We start from the raw sequence: 22,017 nt of genomic DNA, 5'->3' as shown, positions 1-22,017 counted from the left end.
ATGCCAAAGTTTAAACCCTGAGTTTTCTAGATCCTTTGCCTTACTACCAACCCACTTAGTTTCTTGTAGGCACATAATATTTATCCTTCTCCTCACCATAACTTCCACTACTTCCATAGATTTTCCCGTTAAGGTTCCTATATTCCACGTTCCTAAACGCATTTTGCTCTCTTGAACTCTACCCTTCTGTCCTAGCTTCTTCACCCTCCCCCGTCTAATAGGATCAAAGTACTTCTTTTGTGTGTCCCGTGTAAAGTTGATAGGAGCATATGCTCCCAAACAACTTTGAGTGGAGTCGTTCGAAAAGAAGTTTCTATGGCCCCCTTGCTCATTTAACACTGCATCCGGGTGCCGATGGAGATACAGCGACCCTTGCTCATTTATCACTGTGCTCGGGCCACACAGCGCGCCACTTACGGGTGACGCCCTAGCTTTAGCTTCTAGGTTTTAACCCCCCAAATATTGAAGATGATCCAAGTCGTACCCAGTGCACAAGGCTCCCGCTTTACGTAGGGTCTGGGAGAGGTGAATGTCGGCTAGCCTTACCCCCATTTATGAAGAGGTTGCTCCCAAGTCTCGAACCCGAGACCTACCGCTCATGGGCGAAGGCACTTGCCATCGCACCAAGTGCGACCTCTAAATATTGAAGATGATCCAACAACAAAAAAATAGAAGGGATATCAAACAAACCCTAAATAAAAAATAATTGGCGCAATAAAGAGTAACCCTAAGATTTCCAGGACCACTTAATAAAAATGATTTCTAAGCATACATGTGTCTCCATGGGAAATTAAGTTGAGTTGTAACTGTAAACATTGATAAAGAATGACAGGAGCTAAGCTTTCATTGAGAAATCCCTCAACTTCAAGGATGAAGCATCATGGCTCCTTTGATGAGGGGTTTTCTGTACAAATCCTGATACAACCAAAATATATTTTCACAAGTATTTGGGGCCTATCATTTTTATTCTACACATAACAGAAGCCCCAGCCACTGTATTTTGTCAAGTTGGCGTGCCGAAAAACCGCTCGCACGTAACTAATAACAAGTGGTGTATTTGCAAGTTAATGACTTGTAAGGCATTGAAGATGTGAGACCAGAGAATGGTCCGGTAAATCGAAGTATCACTCTGTTCAAAAGCTCTGTGGACTTGGAAATATCACCAGTTCAACAGTGTCAGCCAACGTCAAAAAGAATCGCCCTCTCTTTTGTCCCTGAATTAAACCAGAGGAAACCAAGTCAGAAATGAAGAAAGAAGAAAAGAGATTTACAGCTGCCGGTGAGAAAATAAAAACTGCTTCATGGAAACGAAAGTTGAAATTGTATCACTTCGGATTCTGGATGTCGGATTAACTGATTCGATACCACCAATGTTTTAATGGACTTCACAAATCTTTTTTTTTTTCATTTTGAATTTACTGTAAGAAAGTGGAAAAGATTGCTTCGCTCTTTTCTAACTTTTGCAACAAAGGCTACACAACGAAATGAATGAGGAAATAGATCTAACTCTTAAAAATCCTGAATGAAAGAATGACAACTTTGATTCCTTGCTCTGAAAACCAAAAATCTATCAGTTACTTCTGCAAGCTTGTCCTTTATCTCATAAGGTATGTAATTCCAAATATAATGGCAGGATAAAATCGAACGACCAGATAATCTACAATCATAATTCACTCCTTGACTAAGCAATTCTATGTCATATAGCGATCTTGCATCAGAGACGTCTAAAATAGAAGAACAGTTTACCAAGTGCGAACAATACATACTAATTATAAAAAGGACGACACCAAAGGTCATAAAATTTTATTTGATGATAGCATTTTAAGAAACTAGATCAGAGACAAATAAGTTCAAGAACAATGATAAGAAAAGTGTACCTTACAGTGCATGCCCTAGGTCACAGCCATCTTTGTTGGATGTGTACAGTCTTTGATAACAGCAGAGCCGCCATTTGCAGATAATTCCACGGACATAGAATTAGCATCATACTCTTCATCACATGTAAACTCAAGCTGTTTCTCCACAGACTTGAAAACGGCAGTCCTCCTGGCTCTTAACCGGTATGGTGGAGATGCGTTAAACGCCTTACCATTAGGCCCAATGGTACTGATACCATTACTAGTTGGACTCTCACATAAACTTCCATCTTGAGATCCAGAAACTTCCGCACTGTTTTTGTGTTCACTAGAAACATTAAGCATTTCCCTGACTGATTCACAATCCACTACTGCAACTTTATTACAAGGCAATTGTCCTTGGCCAATGGTCTTTCTCTTTCGCAAAATGGAAGGAGTATTGGGGAAGGTCTTAGCAGCTATTTTCAAAATTGATTCAGGACTTTGATTACATAAACCACTGCCCTTCACACAAGGAGGAGTGAAGAAACTTATAGGTGATAAATTTGGACTAGAGGTGTAATCATTCTGCAAGCGATGCATGCTTGAAAAACCTGAATTGAATTGGACAGAGCTTTCTAGCGGTGGTGGCTCATAGTACAAGGAACCATATCTTGGAGTTTCAAACGGAAAAGATGTTGTCTTAACACTGTCTTCGTCCATTTGGTTGCTAAATCCACAATTCTCAGACTCTGCCCGGCCATTACTGACAGAATTCTCAATCTGAGGCTTTCTTTTTACTCCAAAATTATCAAACTTTGGCCCTGAGTCTGAGTTAGAGCAACTAAGATCCATAAAAGATAATCTCAGGTCACATTCTACACCTTCAGAATCTGCACATTCATTTGGGTGAACACTTGATGAAGCACCCATATCCTGAGGTGGAGCGGCGGACTCGAACTGATCCTTTCCATCTTCATCTAGCTTAGACATTTCTGCATTTCCAGATGATGTCTGAGCAGTTGAATCTGATCCTTTAGTTGAACGAACAAGTATTTTTTTAGTCGCATTGGATCTTGGCTCTTTGGCACCATACTTCGGAGGTGGTGGAAGTTTCCCAGTAGCCAAATAGAAGTCAAGTTTTTTCTTCAAGGAACTATTCCAATGATTCTTTATTGCATTATCAGTCCTGCAAACACATCGTTAAGTTACATACAACATTTGGCTTAGTAAACAATGGTTTCCAAGTTATATACAACAAAAATAAAGAACTTGGTAACAGTGGTTTCCAATTTAAAAGATTAATTTTTAAGGTAACAGTGGTTTCCAGACGGCAGCATTAGCACTACTCATTGAAATTGGGAGTTTCCTTCATAAAGTTTTAACCGAAAGTTGGGTATAAGACCACAATTCAGAAGTTTTTGATGTCACAATTTAGCAGTGATCCTAGAAATTTGATATATCTATATGTTGCTGCTCTAATTAGCACCTCAATGTCATTCGTAAACGACAAATCAAACAAGAAACATACCTTCCAGGTAAAACCTTCGCTATTTCGGCCCACTTGTTCCCATGCATCTGGTGGGCCTTCATAAGAGCTAATTCCTCTTCCAACGTCCAAGCCTCCTTCTTTATATCAGGATTCAAATGATTGTGCCACCTGAAGAGAAAAAATGGTTCATTGTTTATAAAAGCAGTGACTACCCAAACCATTTGATTGTTTTTCGCGAACAAATCAATTGGAAGATACAAGCCTACGGAAAAAATAACATTAAAATGTATACAGCATCATACAAAACTATTTAAGCAACAAATGGCATAAATGTTAATTCCAGAGCAAAATAGCACTTTTAGGCACTTGTGATCAATCAGGTAAGTACAATAGTGGTCAAAATTTCCAGGATCACATATGACAATAACATAAGAACTTATTAGTAACTATAGGTCGATGGTATCAGATAAAAGCATCATGATAATTCAAAACTTATGAAGATTACCTCTCTCGGCATTGTTTTCCTATCCGACCAGGCAAAGACTTTGCTATCAATGACCATTTAGTAGGTCCATACTTTGCTACCAGTTCAATTATTTTATCATCCTCCTACAAACCAAAACATTTTAGAGAAAGTTGAAATTTTGAATCAAAACTGCAAGAACATATTAAGAAATACAAGTATGGTATCAGGTTCCAACCTCTTGAGTCCATGGTCCTTTAACAAGTTCTGGATTAAGAACCTTCTGCCATCTATGCAGACACTGCACTTCCGATCTATCAGGAAAAAATTCAGCTGCATACACATTGTTCAAATTCAAATTTTAGATTGGTTTCCTGAATATTAGGTACAACAGAAAATTCACAACATAGGTAAATAGAAAATCAGGCAATTAAATGAACAGTCACGTTTCACACTCTTGGGACATCTATCATGGGTTTGCTTTGAACTTTCAGAGCTCTGACTATATGCTTATCATTCGACCAAAATTAGATTTATTTTAATTTATCAAGATCTCTATTACTAAAAAGATTAGGCGAACACATTGCCTGAGCAGACTCACTGCTACCTAAAAACACTATAGCTACGGAAAGATGTAACTACACAAAATCCACCCAAAAGATGCATTCTAAAACTGCCTTGGAAACCAACAACATAAATCAGAAACAATACTCAGGCGACAGATGTACCTATTTTCTTCCAACTCTTCCCCTTGAAAGCAGCAACGGCATTCCTTAATGTCTCGTCCTGTGGTCATCCAACATTTATTAAAAGTTAGACTCATGCAATGAAAAGAATTGTGACTAAATAAACAGGATCAGCATGCTAATCCATAACTGTAACTGTTTAGTCAAAACAATAATTTATTTTGATCTAATTGCCAGTTTCATTTGTTTTCTGCGGATCATAGCAGCAACACAACATATGAAAATGGGTGCTGATAACAAAAGTAATACAACCAGTTAGTCTAAAAGCAATGACAGATTCAAGAATTTCAAGATAGATGTTTTGATGACTGACTAATGAACCTCTCCCTCCAGTAACAAACACGAAAAACGTACATGCTTCTAGCTGACAATACAAACAAGTGAACATAAGTACAAAATGAAATGCTGACCTCTTGTGGAGTCCAACCGCCTTTGGCTCGCCTAATAGGACCACTAGTTCTCCTGAAAGGTGAAAAAACACATTTCAGTTCAGTGGCCACAAAACTTTCGATGACAATTATAAGTTATGCATAATGGTCAAAAGGAAAATTAAGTTAGCAGATCGATTTTCCAGCTGGTAAGGATACAAAAATCCATTGAAAACCATATAATTTCTAAAAGCAGATGCATGGAACTAAAGATGAACACCAAATTTGTAATTGAATGGTTTTCAAATAGAGACCGTCAATATAGTTGTAACTAAATCACAGCTATTAAGGATTGAGGAAAAGTACCGTTGAGTAGGAGAAGCAGATGCTGGGCTGCAAGCCCCTGGGGACTTGATAATAGCACTGCCACTGCCTTCGGATACAGACGAGCTCGATGTAGCCATGGATTGCTTATTCTCAAGGCAACACTCCTCTAATTTTGCCCCAGCCATCTCCTCCTAAAAATAATCTCGAAAATCCAATATCCCAATCAATAAATAGATACACAAACACACAAATACAAAACATAACCCTCTAAGAGAAAACCCTAAACCAAATCGAAAACACCTAACACCCCCGAACTTTACTCCAAAATCTCCAAAACCGTACCGCCATAGACCCAGACAAGGAAGACCCAGATCTTAAAAACTCGTTTTCAGATAAAAAAAAAACTGCAAATTAAACACAATTCTTCTAGGGCTTTTATTGAAAACCCAAAAACCCCAATACGAATCCAAGCAACTTGAAGTCTAATAAATCGTAAAAACTTGATCGAACCCAGTGGAAAATAATTGAAAAGCAAAAAAACAAAAACAAGGACAAGAGTTTTCAAAAACATAAAAACGATTTTTCTGAAAAGGTAAGAGTTACCTCTGCTTGCGAAGAAGTGGCGGGAATCGAAATCGAGCTCATCGATTAAACCCAATAGAATTTCAGAACCCTTCTTCTCTGAAACATGAAAGAAAGAGGAGAGCTTTTTGGTTTCGAAAAATCCTCGCCCGTTGAAACGATGAGAGAGAGAACAGAGGTTAGAACCTGGGGGAAATAATATTTAAATACTTTAAAAAAATGTTTAGAAAATTTTATAACGAATATATATGCACCGACGTCTCCGTTAATTACCGTTACCGAAAGAGGTATGAGTTTTTGCGAGGTATAGAAAACCCTGTCAGTTAACTGCGGGTGACGGCGTGCTGGGAACGTTAGCCAAAAGTTTGAACCTCAAACGGCACTCTGAGCCCCTTTGTTAAATGTCGAACAGGTTTGGAGCGGTTGGATGAGCGGTTTGATTGCGCGGGGAGTTATGGACCGTTGGATTGGGGAATAAATGGGTCGTCGTTTAAGTGGGTTTTGTTTGGAAAAGAACGTTTTAATTATTAAATGGCGGGTTAGGGTACTAAATGTTGGCTGGAACGTCAGATCAATGGGTGAATGAACGGTGCCTGATGATGTTTTTTTCTCTCTTTGTGTTAGGTTGTATTATTCTCGTGAATCTGGACCGTTGGTTGGCGGGAAAACCCTCAACGTGACCAATTATTTAGTGCAAGTTGTTTTTTTTTCTCTCTCCTTTATGTTCTAATTTCACCTTAATTCCTATTGTAATTTTCTGACCATGTCAGATTGCTCCAATTCAAATTCGTAAAAATTGATGAAACTTGAAGCAATCAAACATGTTTGGAAAGGTGTATATATGTTTTGTTGGATCGTCTAGTCTCTCAAATAAGCTATTTTCTGAATTCAAGCACTTTTCGTTTCCCCTTCTCTTATTGAGATTAGTATAAAATATCACTTGTATTCAAAGCAAAAAGTATGAGAGATTTTAACGACGTCCTATGCAATGAAGAAAAGGAATGAGGAAATTACAGACCGGCTTCCAGTATGAGAGATTTCAGGGAGTTCGTGGCCAGGAATGAACTCATGGACCTAGGATATCCTTTCACGTGGAGAAACAATAGAGAGTCCTTACCTATCCAACAAAGGCTTGATCGGGAGCTAGCAACGATGGGCTGGAACAACATATACCCGGACACTACAATAAGACATATGGTGCTTGAAGGATCTGATCATGCCATGCTTTTTCTTTCCATTAAGAAGCTTAAAGCGTGGAGAGGAAGAAAATTCTCTTATGATGCCCGCTGGAGTAAACTGGAGGAATGCCGTGAGCTTGTGGCAAATGAATGGGAAGGCAAGCTTGGTGGATCTCATGCTTTCTGGTTTTGCGAAAAACTGAAAAAGCTCAGGAAGAGCCTTAAGGTGTGGTATAAAGGCAGGGGTAGAAATTCAAAAAAAGCCATTGACAAACTGAAAGAAGAGATCAGGAGGGCTTACATGTCTAACCAATTTGCCTCTGAGGAGGTTAAACTAAAAGAGAGAGATCTTCGGTTTGCCCACAGAAACGAAGAAGCCTACTGGGAAGCCAAATCCAGAGTTCAATGGCTACGAGAGGGAGACAAAAACACAAAAAAATTTCATGCTCAAACGTTGAAAAGAAGAAGATACAATCAGATAAAGGGTCTAGAGAACTCCAACGGAAAGTGACATGAGAGTCAAAGATATATGTGATATTGCTAACTCTTATTTTACTGGTTTATTTCAGTCATGCAGGCCCAGCCAAAGTAAGGAAGTAGAAGACTGCATGGAGACTAGGGTGACACCGGAGGATAACCGCGACCTAGTGGCACCTATCACTGATGAAGAAATTAAGGAGGTTGCTTTTCAAATTCCATCCGCAAGAGCCCCGGGGCCTGACGGATTCTCTGGATGCTTCTATAAAGATCACTGGACGACAGTGGGAAAGGATGTGGTGAAGACCATCAAAGCATTTTGGCACTCAGGAACCCTTCTGAGGAAACTAAATCACACAAATTTAGTCCTTATACCTAAGGTGAAATGTCCAAAGAACATGACGCAATTCAGACCTATTGCCCTCTGTAACGTTAGCTACAAGATCTTGGCTAAGGTGATGACTAACAGACTCAAAAAGATAATGCCGAAGGTGATTGGCGAAAATCAATCTGCCTTTGTTGCTGGGAAGTAAATACATGACAATATTCTGGTGGTACACGAGATCCTCCACTCCCTGAACCATCAAAGTAAGGAAAACCAGAAAGGAATGGCCATCAAGTTGGACATGGCAAAGGCTTACGATCGTGTGGAATGGGATTTCCTTCTCTCCATGATGATTAAATTGGGGTTTACACCGATGTTCTGCAATAGGGTAAAAGAATGTATTTCTACTGTATCATTTAGTATCCTTATCAATGGCTCTCCGACGGGTTACATCCAACCGAAGAGGGGCTTAAGACAAGGGGACCCCTTATCTCCTTTCCTTTTCCTAATTTGCACTGAGGGTTTCTCCAGTTTGATTAGGAAAGGGCTGGAACGTGGAGCCCTCCATGGCTACAAGATGACACCTAATGGGACTCCTATTACTCATCTTTTCTTCACAGGCGACTCAGTCCTCTTTGGGAATGCTATGGTTGAGGAGGCCCAAGGTGTGGCAGATGTCCTGAATGTGTATGCTAGCGGATCTGGGCAGGAGATTAATATGTCCAAGAGCTCGATTTTCTTTGGAACTTCGACATCTAAAAGGACCAAGAAGAAAATTGGGGAAACTCTGGGGATACAATACAAGGATGGTTTCGGGAAGTATCTTGGACTGCAGGCTGATTTTGGACTCTCCAAAAAAGCTGTCTTTGCGGAGATTCGAGATAAGATTGAAGCCAGGTTAGCGGGTTGGTAGGAGCAATTCCTATCCCAAGCTGAGAAGGAAGTCCTGGTAAAGGCAGTTGCTATGGCTCTGCCAAACTTCGCCATGAGCTGCTTCAAACTCCCCATTGGGGTCTATAGGGATGTGGAGAAAGCAATCTGAAGCTACTGGTGGAAAGGAAATGATCAGAGAAGGGGATGTCATTGGATTTCATGGGATCGGCTAATGAAACAAAAACAGGCCGGTGGTTTGGGTTTTAAGGATATCCAGTGCTTTAACCTTGCTTTCCTTGCAAAGATTGGCTGGCGGTTGATCCAAAATCCCACTTCCCTTCTTGCGACTGTTTTGAGAGATAAATATTTTCCAGGAAAAGTTTTCAAGGATGCTGGAAGAGGGAGGAACACATCGTCGGGATGGAAAGGCATCTACGAAGGTCGCATGGTACTTCAACATTATGTAAGGTGGCGGGTAGGAGATGAGGAAAGCATAAATATTCGAAATGATCCGTGGTTACCGACACCTACAACTTTCTTGGCTAACCTGAAGGACAGCCTAGAAGAAATTATGGTACGAGATCTAATTGAACCGGTCTCAAAGTCCTGGAAGGAAGAGGTTATCTCGGCTGGTTTCAACTGGGATGAAGCGAGGCAAATTTTAAGCATAGCTCTAAGTAAATCTAGCTGTTATGACAGAATAGTATGGCACTATACGGTGAATGGCGATTACTCTGTTAAAACTGGGTATGGAGTGGCAATGAATTTGATGGAGAACGGCGCCCTGGGTAGGAAAGGTCGGGGTACGCCTAGTGAGCACCGCAGGAACAACTTGGTATGGAAAAAGATTTGGACGTTGCAGGTTCCCAACAAAATTAAATTCTTCATCTGGAAGTGTTGCAATAATGCTCTGGCGATGCGTCACAATCTTCAACGACGCCAAATGCGAGTCGAAAACATTTGTGGGCTATGTAACACTTTTGATGAATCGGAAAATCACTTATTCTTCCATTGTGATTTCAGCCATCGATTTTGGTTTGGTTCCCCTATACATATAAACTCCCGAGAGCTGGCTGAAGCCGACTTCCTGGAAAGTTGGGATAAAATTTGTACCAGAATCAAGAATACGAAAAAGAATGAGGAGATTCTCTAGGAGTTTGCTTTCGGTATCTGAAGACTATGGAAAAACAAAAATGAATTGGTATTCAATGGTGTACACAGACAACACCTAGAAGTCATGACGCTATGGAGGAAGAATATTTCCGATTACCGTGAGGCTCTGTCCCAGAGTCTCGAGGGAGAATGTCAACAGAACTCAAAACCCCACAAGCTGGCGAATCGTCCGCAGTCTCAATGGAAGAAACCAAAATTTGGCACCATTAAGATGAATACCGATGCGGCTTGGTGTAGGTCTTCTTTGCGAGCTGGAGTGGGATGGGTGGGCCGTGACTTTGCGGGTCTGCTTCAAACTGCTGGAAGATCGGGATCTGGCTTTTGTCACAGTGCGGCGGCTGCTGAGGCATGTGCTATCCGGAGCGCTCTGTTGGCCTGCATTGATAACGGCTTTAATAATGTGGTAATTGAATCTGATGCTTTAGTTATTATCCAGATGCTAAAGAAAGAATCTACACAAGACTACAGCATTGAATGCATCCTTGGTGACATCGAGATTCTAGTACAGAGGTTCTGTGACGTTTTCGTTTATGCCTAGGGAGAGCAACCGTGCGGCTCACTCGATGGCGAAGTTTGCCTTTCAGAAAGGTGGTGATTTTGTTTGGGATTGTATTGGGCGGGAGTTTCTGTTTAATGTTCTAGCCCACGATGTAAACATTCCTATTCGTCTTTAATTAATCCTATCTTCGGTTTTAAAAAAAAAACAGAAAGTATGGAACCGAAAACACCATTGTTTATTTATGACGTTTGAATTGAATAAAATAAGAAGAATCAAATGACATAATAAACATAGATGTTTAGAAGGAGAAAATAATGTACAAAAATCGTTTTCATTTCAAGTGAAATTGTTTTCAAACTGATTATGAATCGAAAAATGAAAGTCTATTTGGGTTTTTGGTCATGAAGATAGAAGATGGATTAGGTATGAAATTGATCCCTTTAATTCCTACAAAAAATGATAGAATTGGTCGGAATAAGTTTTTGTCATAGCTAATCCATATTCTACCTTCATTTTGACAAAAAAATGCAAGTGGACATCTAATTCTTCATTCGGTATTCACTCAATCTGATGATTTACCTTATACAAGCTAAACGCTAGACATCAAAGAGGCCTTCAAGACTAGAAGTGTTTAACAAAAATTTGAAAGGGCTTTAAATGTGCTTTTTAAATAGAAGTGCTTTTCTAAGCTTTTTCTTTTTTTTTTCTTTTTTTTTTTTAACAAAGTATTCAGTTGGGTTTTTAATGAGTTTTTAAAATACCAAAAACCACTAGTGAGCAAGAGAACTTCAAACCTAGCATTTGACATCTTTATATCCAACAACTTCCCCACAAAGCATCATGGAATCTTTACCAAGAACAACCTTCATCCTTCCTTCAATAACACAACTCAACGTAAAAATATACATGATTGAATCCCAAATAACAAGCACTAGAAAACTGCATTCCAAAACAATCATCGAAGCAAAAAATTGCCTGCATCACAGCATGTTCAATTCAATCCCCTGCATCTGCTTGCTCACATTTCTGCCTAATTGCTCATCAAGTTCAAGCAGGGACCTCCATGCCCGGGAGACCAACTGGCAACTTCTTCATTCACTGTTAGGTAATCTCCCTTCGAGTTTTCCTTTTCTAGTCCTTGAGATACTTTCACAGTCACATCGTAATCTTTATCATCCTTAGCAGAAAGGGGAAAAGGCTCAGAAGGCGGTGATTTTACAAACCAATTTTCTTCTCATCTAATCTAAATCACTTGGTTGCCTCACTATCAAGATCACTGCCAACCGAAGTCAAGTTCTAAATTAAGGGGAAGAATGGAAGGATCTGTATACCAAGAATGAAGGGTTGCATCAAAGTCTATCAATCCCAAATCCTATATTCATTTTTTCGCAGTCGGGACTTCATCAATGAACAAAACTACACAATCTCAATCTCTACACTTGCAATGCTGCAGAGGCAAGGAGCCGTTCCTCCTAAACTTTCAATCACAGTCTACGTGTACACAACGAATTTACCACACCAGATATGATACGCGAATAAAAGGGCAAAATCATAAATCATAACCAATTCATATCCAGTTCCAGCTAACTGTAAAACCTCACCATGAATATTTTTTTTCTTTTGAAAATGTACGAATCTAATCAGTGTAAGAAACACAATTCTAGAATCAAGGCTAAACAAATTGCAACTTCCGTAAACCGACTCGAAAGATTTCCAAGACCTTCCATACCAAAAAATGATTCATACATAGAGCTTAGCTTAATCTTGAGTAGCCGCTCCTTGATTAAGCTCTGCAAACCTCATGCCAACGCGCATCGAGTGCTTGAGGAACTTCTCAGCGCACCTACGAACGCACGTATCCTCTTGCTTCGTCAGCGCTTTGCGATAAAAGGTGTCTACGCAGTCGGTAAAGCATCTCTCCACCAATGAATTATACATCCTCAGACTGCATTTTTTGGACAAACACAACCGAAATCAGTAGGGATGGGCACAGTTCGGTTTGGGCCAGTTCATCATCAAAACCATGAGCCAAACCCAAGACATATATCCGGTTCGGTTCGGTTTTCAAAATTTCAAAACATATACTTGATTACATTGGAATCACATCGTAGTTTCAAATTTCCTGCTAACAATTAACCATTTAATTTTGTGGGTATTTTTCTAAGACTTCAATCTATCATGCACCGTATCAAGAACATGCCTCACTAATCACAAATTACTGAGAACAAATTACAAAAAAAAACACTGCATTTAAAAAAAAAATCAGAAAAACCTGTCGCGAATCTGGAGTTGGTCGATCAAGGTGGCCATTCTGTGCTTGTCTTCTTCGGGAAGACCCTCCAAGTTTGCAGACAGCATGCCCTTCTCCATCTTCGTGATTTCCCACAATTTTGGGGGTTTAGGGTTTAACGCATATACAATTACGGTCTTTGTCTAAAACCCTTCACATATTTGCGCCGCCTTGCTGACAGGTCCTCAAACGTTTGGGTAATTGAAACTCTGACGAGGGGGCCATTTGGGCCTGGTTGGGAGAGAGTTTCCCTCCGCCGGTCATATGCGGCTTTGTCTTACAAGTTGTGGGTCCATGGTGGGGGCCCATATACAAACCAAATTCATGAGAGCAGCTTTTTTTACTTCGAAAATTCATGAGAGCAACTTGATGGCATGGTTATACGGATGAGAATCCACCGGATCTTTTTTGTGGTGTTTTCAGAAATCCTTACATCATGATCGTTTATCGTATATTGTGCATTTAATGTTCATTATTATTTATGTTTAGTTTTAAATAAATAAATTCAAAATAATTTCTGACTGCATGATGTACGATAAACAATTAAGATGTGAGAATTTCTAGAATTCCTACAATTTGGATCCGAAATCCAAATCCTAGTTATACTATCAACAAATTATGTTAATGATACGATGCTATAAATAAAAATTTACACATGTTTTTATAGTATTGACACCAAATGTCAAGATAGTGTATACTTATATCATAAAAGTCTTTCTTCTAATGCAAAGACAATACGACCATACTTACTATGGGCCTCATTTGATCTCAACAAGCAACGGGGAAGAATTTATCATTGTTTAGAAAGTAGTTATTGATGCCACTTAGTACTACGATCTAGTGGTATTCACCTTCACCTATAAATAAAAGGTCTTAGGTTCAATTCTCGCTAAAAGCGAATTTGAACCACACTATTTACTAACCCTTTGTAAGGCTAACCCCACCCCCTCCCAAAAAAAAAAAAAAAAGAACTAGTTCTTGTACGTGTTAGTCGAAATAATTACACTGTCCGACTTGCTCATAAATAATGGGCTTCCTACATTTAGATGTCACTTGACTCAACATGGGTACAAACCACGTTCGACAGTCAAAATACAAAAATTTATATCTCATCATTTGTATAATTACACTGTCCTACTTGCTCATAAATAATGGGCTTCCTACATTTAGATGTCACTTGACTCAACATGGGTACAAACCACGTTCGACAATGGGCTTCCTACATTTAGATGTCACTTGACTCAACATGGGTACAAACCACGTTCGACAGTCAAAACACAAAAATTTATATCTCATCATTTGTATAATAACACGTCCCATCCGTATAGCGGTTATACTAAAAAATCTCTCATCCTAAACAGCAAACATTCCGAAGGAGTAAGAAATAGGCCCCCACCACACACGAGGCCCAACGGCACAGTCCGCACCCAATCCAAAAATTCAAACTGAAAAAGCCCCAACGTTCGACAAATAGTTTCAGACCTCCTCTTAATCTCCATCTTTCAGTTACAGACCGTTCTGCAAATTCCCAATTCTCTCTCTCACTTGAAATCCAAGCTAAAGCTCTTTCCTTTGTTCCAATGGAGGTGGGTCGAGCTCTTGACAGTTCTTCTGCAACTCCAGCAAAATCTACGAACCCCAGTTCAATTTCGAAGGTCAGGGTGATCGCTCGGGTGCGCCCTTTTCTTCCCCAAGAGATCGCTGACGGTAACAGAGATCCGACGCCGTGCGCTTCCGTTATCGAAAAAGAATCCGAGTTTGCGACCGAGGAAGTGGTTGTTCATCTCAAAGATAAAGTGACAAGGTGAGTAATTTTCTTGCTTTTCTGTCAGCCAATTCGGAGATGAATTTTGGCTTTCTTGATTTGGGAAGCTGGGTTTTGATGGTGACTCCTGATTTTGTTTTTCGGGGTGTAGCCGAAACGAGTGCTATCGGTTAGACTCCTTCTTTGCCCCGGAGGATAACAATGTTGGCCGGATCTTCAGTAGAGAAGTTTGCCCCTTGATTCCGGGACTCTTTCATGGCTGCAATGCGACGGTGTTCGCCTACGGAGCTACTGGAAGTGGAAAGACTTACACTATACAGGTTTGAAATTTTTTTTACTTCTTTTGGCAAAAATTCAGTTTTGAATTTGAATTCTCCAAAGATATGAACTTTTTTTTTTCGTTTCTTTTTACATAATCGATGTTCCATTTTAATTTTTAAACTAATCTAAACTGCGGGGAGGGGGAGCACATCCGCTCTACCCAATGTGGCTACACCAACGTCTGACCACCCATATGAAACATTAGTGAAGGCATTTTATGATTAATAAATCATTAATCTGGATAATCATCTGTAATTATCCCCAGAAAGAAAAGAAATTTGTGAATTAGCATAGGTTAAAAGTAACTAAATGCAGCTTTTAGTGTTTGTTCTGAAGCATTTTCTTCTGTAATGTTAATCCAGCATGGGATTTTATGTTCCAGGGCACGGATGAGATGCCGGGTCTAATGGAGCTGTCCATGTCCAAAATCCTGTCTATGTGCCAGAGCACAGGAAGCTCAGTTGAGCTATCATACTACGAGGTCTATATGGACAGGTGTTATGACCTGTTAGAGATCAAAGCCAAGGAAATTACGGTTTTGGATGACAAAGATGGGCAGGTTCATCTTAAGGGGCTGTCTCGGGTCCCTGTAAAGTCCATGTTTGAGTTTTATGAGGCCTTTTCTTGTGGGATTCAGAGGCGGAAAACTGCCCATACAGGTCTCAATGATGTGTCTAGTAGGAGCCATGGTGTCCTTGTGATTGCCGTTTCAACTCTTGATGATGGTTCTGGGGATGCTGTTACTGGGAAGTTGAATCTCATAGATTTAGCAGGTCTTTTCTCACTCCTAAACTTTTCCCTATAAATAAAGTACATGATCTTTGTCTTTTCTTTATTTAATCTACATGTGTATTTCAAGCAGGTAATGAAGATAATAGAAGAACTTGCAACGAAGGGATCCGTCTCCAAGAGAGTGCGAAGATTAACCAGTCCTTGTTTGCATTATCAAATGTCATTTATGCACTGAACAACAACTTATCCCGAGTGCCCTATAGAGAGAGTAAATTGACTCGTATTTTGCAAGACTCACTAGGTGGGATGAGTCAGGCTTTGATGATTACTTGCTTGGTAAGAAGTTTGAATTAGCGTTTGAATAGAAGTGCTTTCGTCTGGCCTGTACTTATTATTATCTTTTTTTTTTCTTTGAAACTTATATTGGAAACAATTTTCTTTGATAATAGAATCCAGGAGAGTACCAGGAGTCTGTTCATACTGTCAGCTTGGCAGCTCGGTCACGCCACATTACCAACTTTGTTCCTTCAGCTCACAAGCAAGAGACCCCGAAGGTTAAAGTTGACATGGAAGCCAAACTCCGTACTTGGCTTGAATCAAGAGGAAAGACAAAGAGTGTGCGAAGAATTGAAGCATTCAATTCTCCCTTGTTGGGGAAATCTCCAAGTTCTTCTATTGCTAATGTCAAGAAACCCAGCATCAACCTCAGTTCTATGAAATCCAAGGTTAATACAAACAGAAGCGCCTGCTCTGTGAAAGAAAGGTACAATGACAAGTAACTAGTTGAATTGTATATCCTTCATGCTATGCATTAGTCACTTTTGTTTGATTGTTGAAATTTTTTGCAGGACAATCAAAAGACCTATCAGGAACATAATCGACAATGAAAGTCTAGTTGATTCCAATTTGGAGGTAATTACTAAATTTTAGGGAGTACATGGATGGAAAATGATAAAATTAGAACTACGTTATAGTGTATTCAATATATTCTTATTCTTACTCTATTGTGAAACTTTATTCATCACATTAGGATATTCATGAGATGGCATATTATTTGAAAGTTTGAGTTTAACAGTTCCACTTGGGGATGAGAAGCTACTGAATTCATTCCGAATTAGTTTATCTTGCGTTTGATGTTTATGTCATTGTGTATTTATGAGTTGGAATTGCTTTCCAGAGCCTGCAATTCGCCGCTAAGGATAATAAACAAGTGGGCAATGCTGGAGCTTGTGGATCCGTTCTCAAATCAAATACAAGTTTACCTGGTATGTTTCAGCTCTATATGGTTTTATTACTTAATATGCTCCTTCAAACACTCTAAACAAATTGAATAAATGCACTATTTTCTTGTATATATGCATAGCTGAACCACCAAACCAGGAGGAAAACTTTGCAAACGACTCATCACCCGTCAGCGGGAAGAAAAACACACCTCAAAGTTCCTTGAGAAAAGCTCTCTCCCCGATCAACACCAATATAAATCAAAATCCCCTCAGTGAACCCTTATTCACAAATGGAGATTGCACCCTACTCTTTGATCCAAAGACTCCGAAAACTCCCTCTTTAGCGACCTGCACGAAAAACATGTTCCAAAGGACAGGCACCCCACTTGATAAATTCACTGCTTGCGGATCAAACTTGAAGGTACAATCATTACGTACAACTCTATTAGTTAAGTTCTAGCTTTTTAATGTGATTTTCATCTGTTTTTCTTTCGCTTATTGCACAGAAGTTCCTACTTCAAGATTATATTGACTTCTTGAACACAGCCAACAGGTAAAAATCTTATCATCTCTTTGAAGCTTCTTCGTTTTTTCGTTTCTTGCATTTTTCACTCAATCATACCAAATGAACCTAATATTTCGACTGGTTTTCTCAACCGCAGGGAAGAGCTGCTGGAGCTAAAGGTTCCTATCAAATGCTGCATCTTTGTGTGTTCTTAAAATAATTACTTGCCTTCTGATACTTTCTTTTTCCCTCGCGTTCATCAATCAGGGAATAGGAGTCAAAATGGCTGAATACATACTCGAGCTCAGAGAAACGAGCCCTTTAAAATCGGTAAGCAAGTTTATTAAGGTTTAGGAACAGATGAAACTTGAATTACATTTGTTTTTTCATGGACTATCCGATAAAATTGGAACGGTACAGCGAAATTGGAACTAAGTTTTTGAGTAACTGTGATGTTGAACGTTGCATGTTTCAGCTGAACGATTTGGAGAAAATAGGCCTCTCAACTAAGCAGGTGATCCCAGAAGACAGTTTCACCACAACCTTCCCCGTTGAATGATGAATGATTACTAATCTGCTCTAATTAATTTCTTTTAACAGATTGTCAACCTGTTTAACAAAGCAGCGATAGGGGTACTTGATAAGGAAATAAAGGCAACACTCAGCTGCTCAGATATTTCACAGGTCAAGCAAATGTGAAATTTGGATAGGGGTGTCTGACCACGTCAACTCCAACTCTAAAACCTCCTGTATTTTAGTTTTTAATCTATCCAACCTCAAGTTGGTCAAACCCCGTGTGAGAAGGCAGCTCTACGGAAATTTCTCGCCCAAGTAAAACCTTATGGACGTGTCATTGTAAAAGACTGAAAAGACCCTGTTTGTGTTGATTTGTAAACTAGCAACGAAGATTATTCATGATTTCTAATGAATTCCATCTATTTGTTGTTACAATCTTGAACTGAATGAAATTTACAAAGCCTTATTGCTGAGTCATTGATACGGCAAGGCACTTATGCTTCGTCATATTTTCGTTCGACAATTGAAACTGTCCTCACCGAGATGTTACACTAACATGAGATGTCACGGTGACACTTTTTCGACCAACATGTGGAGTGCCCAAAAGCTGCTGCTCCCAGCATAAAGACATCGCCCGTCCAAAGCGTAACGTGAACCACAACCATACAATAAATATTAGATCGAGGGTGAGTTTCCAACAAAAAAATGTGGTTGAACCACAACCATACAATAAATATTGGATGGGTGAGTTTTGAAAAAATGTGAAATATTTCGAGCCGTTAGATCTGCTTGATCGTAACCACCGACATAACAAAATTACAATCCCGGTTTCGGACCAAAAAAAGGTTAATAACCATAGCTTACCACTAGTTCCTGCTTTTTTGTTCTTTTTTTTTTTTTTAACCATGGAACGAAATAAAGGATAGGGTTGATGGTTCTCCAAATACTTTGATGATTATTTTTTTGGAGTCTTATTAATGGCTAAATTATTATCCCAAATAGATGGTTAATATTTTTAAAAAAAAAAAAACTAATAAAAATAATTTAAAAATTTTAAGTTAACGATAAATACGAAATAAAAAAATAAAATAAATAGTACTAATATTAATTTTTTATTATAAAAATATAATTTTTCGTTAAAATAAATAATACCATTTTTTTTTTTTTGTTAAAATCCCTTTTTAAAAATGTTTGGATTAGTAACAGATCTAATCTAATTCTTCTTGTGTGTTTTTCTCCTCCATATATACGACTTTCTACACAAATTCTCCGATAATCGTTGGATGTTTGACAAATTCTTAAAAGGTTAAAACATCGAAATATGTTGTACTCCAAATTTCCCCAGAACATCTTAGAAACTTTTGTTGTTGGAACTTATTGCACTCGTTTTCCTTGTCAATTAACCCAAAAATTAAAGCAAAAGATGGAGCAAGTTTTTCATTAATTTCATCAGAAACACATAATACGATCCACCAAGTTAACACGAACATAAAAACACAAATACGACTACTGCATGTACAAAGCAAACAGACAACAAGCAGCCATAACCTAGGACCAGATCCCAGCCTAGTAGGACGTGCAGCTCAGAAGAAGCCATGGCCACTTTATTCTAAAAACACGACCTTCGTAAATTTGGATCATGATTCATGATTACGACACACACACATACATATATTACTGCTAAACATATAAGCCCCGCGATTCTCTTGCTTCATCAGAAGGTGCCATCTGTCCCTCTCACTTGCAGTTGCAGGGGTTGCAGGTGCAGTTGTCTCCACACTTGCATCCGTTCTCGGCAGCAACTCCCATCTCAGATGCCTCCATGTGACTGCACATCAAAATTACAAAACAAATGTTACAGCGCTCCGAAACAGACAATAAGTCAGTGTATAAATGATGCTTTCTCTCTCCATGCTTCCCTAAATCATACCGATCGCGGTTTCAATAAAAACAAAACAAAGACAAATTTAACTTATGTTAAACAGACAATAAACCGTACATAAATCATGATTTTGTTTCCTTTTACTGGGAATAAATCCACTCCGCATATCCCTTTCTCCTAATCATCAAATCAGAAAATCCTTACAGATTCAACGATTACAAACAGAAACTCACTTTAAAAATTACTAATATTTACTTGCAATTTATATGTATGAACACATTTAAAAAAAAATAGGAGAGAGAGAGAACTGGGAGAGTTGGGAAGGTATTTTTTGGTTATTTTTTTATATAATATTAAAGGTATTTTAATATCATCGGCAAGTAATATTTCAATAAAAATAATAAAATTTAAACCTTTAAAATTACATTATTACCCATCATATTTTTGTAACAAAAAACTAATTTATCTTTCATTTTTTGATTGACAAAAAGATTTCATTAATTAGTAAAGAAAAAAATTTCAACATCATAAATTTCCTGATTTGAATTGGAGGAAGGGATCGGAGTCCTTTTCCCTTTTATTGTCGTTTTAAAACTTTTATTGTCGGTTTGGTGTCCATCTACTTCTGTTTCTCCGTGTCTCCCAAAATTATAACCACAAAATCTGCAAATTACATATTTCAAAAATAATTTGGGATCTCATTTCTGAGAGATGAGAATACGTACGACTTCTGGGGAGCAACTCCCATCACGAGGGTCTCAGTGGTGGACCCCTCCATGTAGCTCAGATCAGGAGCCATCCCACACCTGAACAAAAACCCATGTAGTCAAAAACCCAAATCAGAGCAGAAATTTTCTGGGATTTTCTTTTTTCCAGATTCTCGGAAAACAAACAGAGAGGTAGAAAGATTACCCGTTGCAGCCACTGCCGCAGCTGCAGCCGGACCCGCAACCACATTTACCACCGCAGCACGACGACATTTTTGGAATTGGAGACGGAAAATTTCCCGACGGAAAGTTTGATTGAATTGATGACAAAGAAGCAGATAAACGCAAGCTCTGTTTTGAACGAGTAACCATAGGAAGCCATGACCCTCAATTTATAGTGCGGTGGAGGAGAGAGAGTGGCTGATATCCACCGTCCACGTGGCGTGATCAGACGTCATGTCTATCCCATGCATTTAAGTCCAATCCCTCTGTACCTGTTTTCTTCCACGTATCTGTCGTTTCTCCCTCCTTGAGGCGGCCTTACATAATTAGGCGTGGGGTGGGGGATGGCTCTGGTGTGTTCTGAAGTGTACCCTTTTCTGTAAGCGTATCCACCGTTGGATTTCTGATTGGGGTGATTGAGAGGTGATCAACGGGTGAGATGGAGTTGATTTGTATGATTTTTGTGCCATTATGGCTTTCCCTCTTAAATCATACGGCTAGGATGGAAGAACCTTTTGCGTGTATGGAAAATATTTCATTTGGTACATTATTTTCACGTATATACTATAATACGTGTGAACGATATATTCATATGCTTTTATAAAGTATTTTTATAAAAAATAATTACACACGTTAATATAAAAATTTAGACTTATTTCAGCAGTGGAAATACTCCCTTGTAACTAGATGTAACAAATTAGTTCATTGGATTGTTAATAAATGCATGTTAAAAATCGTTTGATTTCATTTCATCTTACACTATCATCATCATTACCAATCTCACATTTATGTTATGGTGATATCAAATTTAAGCAGGTCTTAATAGATATCATTAATGAGTCAATGAGTTAATTTGTTACCTCTACTTGTAAGTAAAGAAATCATTAACCTTTTGGATGAGTGGTGTTCTTTTTAAACTTGTGACAATCATCTATTAAATGAGTGATTTCATGAGGACTGTCTTGTTTCCACGATGGCTAGGAGAGGTATGGCAACCTCGGTCTACGTATAATTCCGAGCATGTTACTGATTATGAGAAGGTGTAAAATGATCGGTAAGAGTCTGTTAAGTCCAAAATATACAACAAAATAACAACATCACGTGGCTGTAATTCAAAAACAAAGATTGGAACATGCCATACATTATTGAGTGTTGAAATGTAGCCACAAACAGCCTAGCAAGGATGGTAAATAGTATATACTTAGAAATATCTTTGTTTTTTTTTTTTTACCAATAACAACCACCACCATCTCGGCGAGGAATTCTATATTAGCCAAGCCACAATGATTGGAGATCCAAATTAAATAGTAACCTTAATTTGGATTATGATGGTAAACGAGGGAAAGAGAGCGGATCACTTTCCACTTAATTCAGGACCTGGATTGTTAAAATTTAACTTAACAGTTATATTTATTATCACTTTTAAAGAAATCTTCTATTTATAACTGTTTAATTAAATTTCAACAGATCTAAATTAGATGAAAAAGGATCAAGAAAGGATTCCTTTCCGTAAACG

General features: G+C 38.7%; 5 protein-coding genes across 6 annotated transcripts; 2 read left to right on the top strand and 3 right to left on the bottom strand.

Annotated features, from left to right (window-relative positions):
- Positions 1-706: 706 nt before the first annotated feature.
- LOC103430441 (transcription factor MYB51-like) lies at positions 707-5,987 on the bottom strand. Of its 2 annotated transcripts, none has more exons than XM_029089516.2 (9): positions 5,835-5,987; positions 5,271-5,433; positions 4,947-4,998; positions 4,519-4,576; positions 4,029-4,123; positions 3,833-3,936; positions 3,367-3,495; positions 1,878-3,024; positions 707-1,214 (listed from the first exon to the last, which is right to left on the bottom strand). In XM_029089516.2, exons 2-8 carry the CDS (start codon positions 5,414-5,416, stop codon positions 1,893-1,895), a joined length of 1,716 nt encoding a protein of 571 aa, XP_028945349.1. In that variant the 5' UTR covers positions 5,417-5,433; positions 5,835-5,987; the 3' UTR covers positions 707-1,214; positions 1,878-1,892.
- A 3,916-nt stretch (positions 5,988-9,903) lies between these two features.
- LOC103414070 (uncharacterized) lies at positions 9,904-10,377 on the top strand. Its single transcript, XM_008352484.1, has one exon. It carries the CDS (start codon positions 9,904-9,906, stop codon positions 10,375-10,377), a length of 474 nt encoding a protein of 157 aa, XP_008350706.1.
- Positions 10,378-11,863: 1,486 nt separating this feature from the next.
- LOC114819922 (mitochondrial import inner membrane translocase subunit Tim9-like) lies at positions 11,864-12,847 on the bottom strand. The gene is made up of 2 exons (XM_029089586.2): positions 12,611-12,847; positions 11,864-12,283 (listed from the first exon to the last, which is right to left on the bottom strand). Exons 1-2 carry the CDS (start codon positions 12,706-12,708, stop codon positions 12,097-12,099), a joined length of 285 nt encoding a protein of 94 aa, XP_028945419.1. The 5' UTR covers positions 12,709-12,847; the 3' UTR covers positions 11,864-12,096.
- Positions 12,848-14,098: 1,251 nt separating this feature from the next.
- On the top strand, positions 14,099-18,125 carry LOC103433414 (kinesin-like protein KIN-10B). The gene is made up of 13 exons (XM_029089585.2): positions 14,099-14,432; positions 14,545-14,713; positions 15,097-15,487; positions 15,577-15,782; positions 15,896-16,209; positions 16,295-16,358; positions 16,624-16,711; positions 16,810-17,090; positions 17,176-17,222; positions 17,332-17,353; positions 17,442-17,504; positions 17,650-17,688; positions 17,775-18,125. The coding sequence occupies exons 1-13, from the start codon at positions 14,209-14,211 to the stop codon at positions 17,871-17,873; spliced, it is 2,007 nt and encodes a 668-aa protein (XP_028945418.1). The 5' UTR covers positions 14,099-14,208; the 3' UTR covers positions 17,874-18,125.
- Positions 18,126-19,101: 976 nt separating this feature from the next.
- On the bottom strand, positions 19,102-20,805 carry LOC114819921 (metallothionein-like protein type 2). The gene is made up of 3 exons (XM_070808993.1): positions 20,485-20,805; positions 20,298-20,378; positions 19,102-19,518 (listed from the first exon to the last, which is right to left on the bottom strand). Exons 1-3 carry the CDS (start codon positions 20,649-20,651, stop codon positions 19,428-19,430), a joined length of 339 nt encoding a protein of 112 aa, XP_070665094.1. The 5' UTR covers positions 20,652-20,805; the 3' UTR covers positions 19,102-19,427.
- Between the last annotated feature and the right edge of the window lie 1,212 nt (positions 20,806-22,017).

The sequence above is a fragment of the Malus domestica genome, chromosome 12 (genome assembly GCF_042453785.1).
Source record: "Malus domestica chromosome 12, GDT2T_hap1".
NCBI lineage: Eukaryota > Viridiplantae > Streptophyta > Magnoliopsida > Rosales > Rosaceae > Malus > Malus domestica.
This window is presented reverse-complemented; position numbering and strand designations above follow the sequence as displayed.